This window comes from Podarcis gaigeae, assembly GCF_964106915.1.
Source record: "Podarcis gaigeae genome assembly, chromosome: 8".
Lineage (NCBI taxonomy): Eukaryota > Metazoa > Chordata > Lepidosauria > Squamata > Lacertidae > Podarcis > Podarcis gaigeae.
The window spans coordinates 83,600,670-83,608,031 of NC_139684.1; the positions used below are offsets into that span (position 1 = coordinate 83,600,670).

A 7,362-nucleotide genomic window follows, 5' to 3' on the forward strand; every position below is an offset into this window, starting at 1 on the left:
CTATTTTATTTAATATATTTGGGGTTTGGTGTCAGCGTTGCTTGTGCAGGTTCTCTGCTGTTCCCTTGTGTTCCTTTGGTGGTGAGAGAGGTTGGGGCTGGCCTAGGGTGTGGCTGTTCGTTTGTGGTTGGCTGTTGGCTCATGTCAAGTTTGTGGTCAACCAAGACTCCTAGATCCTTTTCACATGAGGGCAGTACGTGTGAAAAGGATCTAGGAGTCTTGGTTGACCACAAACTTGACATGAGCCAACAGTGTGACGCGGCAGCTAAAAAGGCCAATGCAATTCTGGGCTGCATCAATAGGAGTATTGCATCTAGATCAAGGGAAGTAATAGTGCCACTGTATTCTGCTCTGGTCAGACCTCACCTGGAGTACTGTGTCCAGTTCTGGGCACCACAGTTCAAGAAGGACACTGACAAACTGGAACGTGTCCAGAGGAGGGCAACCAAAATGGTCAAAGGCCTGGAAACGATGCCTTATGAGGAACGGCTAAGGGAGCTGGGCATGTTTAGCCTGGAGAAGAGGAGGTTAAGGGGTGATATGATAGCCATGTTCAAATATATAAAAGGATGTCACATAGAGGAGGGTGAAAGGTTGTTTTCTGCTGCTCCAGAGAAGCGGACACGGAGCAATGGATCCAAACTACAAGAAAGAAGATTCCACCTAAACATTAGGAAGAACTTCCTGACAGTAAGAGCTGTTCGACAGTGGAATTGGCTGCCCAGGAGTGTGGTGGAGTCTCCTTCTTTGGAGGTCTTTAAGCAGAGGCTTGACAATCATATGTCAGGAGTGATCTGATGGTGTTTCCTGCTTGGAAGGGTTGGACTTGATGGCCCTTGTGGTCTCTTCCAACTCTATGAATCTATGATTCTATGTGGTGGTCTATGTTTTCATGTGTGAGTGGAGTGGGTGTGTGTTTTGGATCAGGTTAGCCATACTGATTTGTATGCTGTTGGTGGATTTTTGTCGTTGTCTTGTTGGGCTGTGTGTGTGATAAAGGGGAGCCATACACCCGCTTACTGTATTTGATGTAAGGGTGGTCCTCTGGGACACGGTCGAGGCTGATGTCGTTCTCGTGGCGCTTGGGCACCTCCGACTCTGGCATCCGGGGAGAGAGGGTGATGATCAGCGCCTCCACGAACTTGATGGCGTGGGTGCGTATGCCGTCGTTGTCGGAGTCCAGCAGCTGGATGATTTCACTGGCCATGGCGGACACCATCTCCCAGCAGGCCTCCTGCATGTCATTGATCACTCTGGATTTCACCATCCACTGTTGGCAGGGAGCATTATTAGCAGCCTCAGGTTTGAGAGAGACAGGCAGAAAACAAGAAGCAGGGACCAGGCAGACAAAGGGGCCTCAAAGAGGAAGCTCAGCTGCCCCCAGCCTCACCCTGGGGGAGCAACTCACCTGCAGCGCCACCTTATACAACTGAGTCATGGCGAGGATGGCCTTCTTCACCACATTGACATTCTCATCTCTCAACAGCATGTTGAGGTTGGCAATAAGCTTGAGCAGCAGCTCGGTGTCCCGTTTGCTGGAGGCGAGAGGCAGCAGTTTGGGAGAAAAAGAAAGCAATGAAAGAAATGGGACCACGCAGGGGTCTATTAGTCCCCAGTGGTACAAACCCTCTCTCTCTAGATATATATATGCTGCCCATCTGACTGGGTTGCCCCAGCCACTCTGGGCAGCTCCCGACAAAAAACAGGAAAAGCACAATATAACATCACTGTGGCGTTTGCGCCTTCCTAGCTGTGTGACATCATGCTGGGTTCATAAGGAAAGAGTTAACTAATTGTAAAATGACTAGCCAATGGGAACCCAAGGGATGGAGTTACCTGAGTGTAAGGTTTAAGCACAGAGGGTTTTTTTAGAGGAGTTAGGGTGGTTGAGAAGACCATCTGGAGTTAGAAGAGACAGAAGAGGTAAGTCTGTGGGTTGGGCTAGTCTGGTGTGAGAGAATTTGTTAAGAGGAGTTGAGATAATCAGTCAGAAGGTATTAGGAAGGTATAGGCCGGTAAAGAAACTAAAGTTAAGATACTGACAGGAATATTATCTGAGAAACCATAAACTTGTTAATGTTTGTAAAATAAACTTGTGGGTTTTTTTGGTTCACTTTAAACAACTGTCTGGACTCAGTGTTTTACCAGAGAATAACTGGTTGGTAGCAGCAGGGAAGCGATCACAGTTGTGGCACAGGGATCAATAGACCATTAAATGTCCGGGGACCCTGTGTGATCGCCACAATCACACACTAAAAACTTCCCTGGGATGGGCAGTATAATATACACACGTACCCCAAAGACCCGCAGAAACAGCTAAGGGGATGCCGATTGCTAGGATGGCATAACAACATCTAACTTACCAGGCTTCCTCTATGAACCCGATGACAAACTTCCGAACCTCAACAGATTTGTCTGCCTGGAAAGCAATGATCTCCTGCGGTGCAAGGATAAGGAGATGGTCAGAGGCGGCTACCTCTCTCTCAAGCCTGCCACCAACAGGCAGAAAAGCCCCATCCACTTTTGAGCTGGGCCAGGCCAGAACAGAACACACAAGGAACAGAACCAAGCAAGACCAGCAGTGGCTGTCCCGAGTCCATGGAGGGCAGAGATGGTGGAGGGAAAGCTGTTTCTAGCACAAGCAATACTCACATCCAGGAAATTATCCAACAGTGTGGGATCTTTGTTTATAATCAATTCCTGGACCTGGGAAACAAAAAGAATAGCTAATATAGTCAAGTAGAGAAGGTAAACCAGGTGTATCATCAGGCGATCAGAGAACTCCCTACTTGCCGGTCACTAAATCAGGCATAGGCAAACTTGGCCCTCCAAATGTTTTGAGACTACAATTCCCATCATTCCTGACCACTGGTCCTGTTAGCTAGGGATGATGGGAGTTGTAGTCTCAAAAACATCTGGAGGGCCGAGTTTGTCTACGCCTGCACTAAATCTTACCAGCCAGACCCACACAACTCCTCTTCCCAACAGTCATCTTGGAAGAGAGGTGGGGAACGTTACATGATACAGAGCACCTAACGAGGCAGAGGAAGATTAACTCATCAGATCCTGAATTCAGAAACACTTCCCTCCCACTCCCAGCACAAACCCTGTTCCAAAGTGTTCAGAATGCAACTGCACATAAAACACATATACTTGAGGATAACATCCGTTTAAGGCTGCCTTGGACACAACATCCTCATTTTTACAAGATGGCGAATTTAATGGAATTTAATGGAAAGTAATGTCGGTTGTAGTGTGACGTGGGTGTTGCTGTGGGTTAAACTGCAGAGCCTAGGTCTTGCTGATCAGAAGGTTGGCGGTTCGAATCCCATTGCTCGGTCCCTGCTGCTGACAACCTAGCAGTTTGAAAGCACATCAAAGTGCAAGTCGATAAATAGGTACCGCTCCGGCGGAAAGGTAAACGGCGTTTCCGTGCGCTGCTCTGCTTTGCCAGAAGCGGCTTAGTCATGCTGGCCACATGACCCAGAAGCTGTACGCCGGCTCCCTTGGCCAATAAAGCGAGAAGAGCGCCACACCCCCAGAGTCGGTCACGACTGGACCTAATGGTCAGGGGTCCCTTTACCTTTACCTTTAATGTCGGTTGTGGGGCTTCTGATCTTAAGAGGTTTCAGGGGAGGAGGAGCTGACTCACTTGGCTACAACTGTAGAAGGACATGACTGGATCACACAGAAATTTCTCTCTTTCGTCCCACCACCCCCAGCCCCCACTGGACAGGATATGGACTATTTTCCGAGAATCATTACTGCCAGTCATTCCCAGACTAAGGTTAGGCCATGCAGGTCCTGGAACTGGGAAGTATATTTCAATACCCTTTCTAGTTTGTTAGCCTCACGTGAACCTACAGGTCTTAAGACAGCCCAGGTACACATGGCCCTGTAGAAACAAGACCGTTTAACCAGAAAGCATTCCCGGTTTACACCTACAATATTATCAATGCAAAGGCAGCGATGCCACTCACCTGTTTGAGGATTGTGATTTTAGAATCATTGCTGATTAAGGCGGCTTGATTTAGCAAATCCACCACCTGTTTTTTGAAAAGGAAGGGAAAGAAGGCTTTTCAGAAAATATTCTCTGAAAGTGATTATCACAACCTATCCACATTTAGACCCAGAACCTGGGAATCCTACCCTCTCCGAGGTAGTCATGGTGTCTATGCCTGACGTCTCCTCCCCGGCAAAGAACTGGGAGGCGATGCTCATGCGGGACAGGCCAGAGTCGCCCATGTTGCTCACGCCAGCCATGGCTGCCCACACTCTTCAGTGGGCAAAATCCAGCCAGTCAGGGTGAGATCTAGAAAGGAAGCATGCAGGGAAACATTAGGAACCTCAGGATGGAGAGCAAAATGTGGTCCTCTCTAGCCGGCCCTCAAGATTCTCCAGAGGCTGTTTGTTCTATTCATTTTTGATAATCTATCTGGAGTCAAATACCATCTGTGGTGGATCTTCATGCAGTACGAACAGTAACAAATGTTGGAGATGCAATAGGATGAAGGGTACCCTATACCCTTCTTGGGATATGATTCATGAAGAGATTAAAAAATTGATAAAGGTTTCACATAGCAAAAGGGCAGATGCATACTTACTAGGAATCTTGAGTAAAGATATCCCTAAAGGCAAAATCAATATATTTTTATACGCAACAACAGCAGCGAGAATATTGATAGCCAGCCATTGGAAAGGAAATAATATTCCAACATAAAGAGACTGTGTGAGTACCTGGAGTTAGCTAAATTGACGGACTTAATAAGGCAAACCCCCAAAACTATGGTACAGCAACAGTGGGATTGTTTAAATGAATATTTACATAAACAGGGCTCAAATACGAAAATTTGGTTGTATTTAGATTAACCTTGTGAAGAATATAAAGAATACAAAGATTTAATGGATTAGGAAAGAACTTAAGGGAAGGAAGTGAAGAACAGAGGTAAAGGCGAACTAGATAATAAAAGACATGTGGTGAAGGAGGTGGAAGTCTTTTAAAAGATTTTAACTAAGATTTTTATTCCGTAATGTGTGTAAGTATAAATTTGGTATTATGGTTTATGGAAAGAACTTTTCTTTTTTTGTCTTTTCTTTTTTCTTTATCCTTTTCTATAGTCCTCGTTTGGGAAATATGTAAATAATCGTGTTTATGTGGACATATTTGGAATTTGTTTTGATATTCTTGTATTATTCAATAATTTTTTAAAAAAAAAGATTCTCCAGAGGCCATTCCCTCTCCCCAGCCCTGCTTTGCATCCCCAAGTGGTTTCGCCTGGCTGGAATGTATCATTGAACAAAGCTTCCTGCTTTCCTACTGTACAAAGGTGCACCAAGAAAAAATTTCCGTCCTATTTTTGTCCAGTTTCTGAAAATACTTACCGCAAACCATCTCCATACACCCCCAAAGACCTTGAATCTAATGAACCCAAAGACCACCTTGGATCTGTGTGCGAGAGGCTTTACTCAATATACTGGAAATGGCAACGGAGTCTCCCCACCACCGGTTACCAGTGTTGCTTTTAACACAGGAGGCTAAGCTCCCAGCCAGGAAATCCGTGGAACAGATCACTTTGGCTGGGGAAAGCAAGGGTCATCCAGTCGGACCCCACTCTTTGAAAACAGGGCTAAATGGACCATTGGCCTGACCCAGCCGGAGGGCTCCTCTTGCTAGGTCCACTTTGCCGTTCTGCCCCCAAACCAGCAATTCCACCCTTGCCATAGCAGAAAGCGGTGGGCTCTCGCCTTTGTTGGGGTTATTTTACACAAGAGGTTGAGTGGCCACCCTTCCTGCAGTATAACAATAATAATGATAATTTTATTATTTGCACTGCACCAATCTGACTGGGTCGCCCCAGTCACTCTGGGCGGCTTCCAGCGTACAGTGGTACCTCGGGTTAAGTACTTAATTCGTTCCGGAGGTCCGTTCTTAACCTGAAACTGCTCTTAACCTGAAGCACCACTTTAGCTAATGGGGCCTCCCGCAGCCACCGGAGCACGATTTCTGTTCTTAACCTGAAGCACTATTTCTGGGTTAGCAGAGCCTGTAACCTGAAGCATATGTAACCTGAAGCGTATGTAACCCGAGGTACCGCTGTATATAAAAACATACTGCCGCAGGGGGTTGGGCTAGATGACCCCTGGGGGTCCCTCCCAACCCCATCAGCTCCCCCAGCTCCGCCCCGACTCAGGCGCTTCCACGGCGGCCTGGCTTCAAACCTCGCTCCCCCCTCAGCTGCACAATTCACTTGGGCGCCCTGGGCGGGGGGAGTAGCCAGCCGCCCTCCCTCTCGGCCCGGCCTACCTCGCAGGGCTGCTGCGAGGATAAAACGGGGAGGGGGTTAACTGCGCTGGAATTCCCCGGAGAAAACGGTGGCGCATAAATATAACAGTGTGACGGAAGTAAATTAATAAAAACAGTAGTTTTTATTAAGTCCCCATCTTTGCGGGGCGGGGGGGGGGCTTCCGTCCTCCAACGGCCCTCTCCGTTGTCATGACAACCCCTAGGCCCCAAAGCCTGCCTCTCCGTTTCCAACCGTACCGGCCTCCTCTTATCGACAGAGCCGCACCGAGCGAAGGGAAGCAGGCGGCTTTCTTTTTCTTTCTTTTTTAGCCGGCCCTCTTCAAAGCCTCCATGTTCGCGGAACCAAATTTCTCGAGAGATAAATATGTATTTAATTATTAACTAGTGCGCTTGCGCGTGGAGCAAAGCCTCTTGGGTAGCGTAGTCTGCTTCCTCCAAAAAGGCTCTCTCTGCTCGGCCCCACCCCGCCCCTTTTAATAGGAGAACGCGGACGCGAACCGTGCTGCATTCTGGGTATATGGCTCCCGGGGGCGGGCACAACCCGCTTCCAACCTATCAAAGAAGAGGCCTGCTTGCAGGGGTTTATGGGTAATGTAGTTTTCTCTCGCTTAAAGGGCGGGTGTTTTGTTATTAGTCACTGCGGAATTGTGAGACTCTAGAGGTCCGCGAGGAATTCTGGGAAATAGAGTCTAATAGGCCCCTCCCATCCAATGGAGGTTCCTAAAATGTGGATGGGGTCACCCGCATTTCTTCAATATACACTTGATAATTAGGATTAGAATTGAATATACTGGGTCTTACATTCTGAGAAAAAATGCCTGTCTGCTTCATATTCATAGGTGTAGAAGAGGCCTCACAGCCACATGGCATTTTGCTTCCTTCGAAACAGGCTTTGTCTTTTTGTAACCAGCCCCTTTTTATTTAAAGTGTCTCAATCAGAATTCATCATGCGAAAGGCTGGGCTGGATGAATCCCAAGCCGGAATTAAGATTGCCGGAAGTAATATCAACAACCTCAGATGTGCAGATGACACAACCTTGATGGCAGAAAGTGAGGAG

At 47.5% G+C, this 7,362-nt stretch overlaps 1 protein-coding gene across 3 annotated transcripts in view; it reads right to left on the reverse strand.

Moving 5' to 3' along the window:
• Positions 1–6,810, reverse strand: part of SYMPK (symplekin scaffold protein) — a 28,727-nt gene extending 21,917 nt beyond the window's left edge. The window contains exons 1-7 of one of the 3 annotated variants that reach the window (XM_083753594.1): positions 6,542–6,810; positions 4,150–4,312; positions 3,981–4,046; positions 2,653–2,706; positions 2,364–2,437; positions 1,409–1,535; positions 1,021–1,270 (exon numbers count right to left, since the gene is read on the reverse strand). In XM_083753594.1, the coding sequence (XP_083609720.1) occupies positions 1,021–1,270; positions 1,409–1,535; positions 2,364–2,437; positions 2,653–2,706; positions 3,981–4,046; positions 4,150–4,263 (685 nt within the window). In that variant the 5' untranslated portion in view covers positions 4,264–4,312; positions 6,542–6,810. Of the gene's footprint in view, positions 1–1,020; positions 1,271–1,408; positions 1,536–2,363; positions 2,438–2,652; positions 2,707–3,980; positions 4,047–4,149; positions 4,313–6,304 lie in introns of all 3 variants that reach the window. The other 2 variants (XM_083753595.1, XM_083753596.1) reach the window with 2 other exon arrangements.
• Positions 6,811–7,362: the final 552 nt, after the last annotated feature.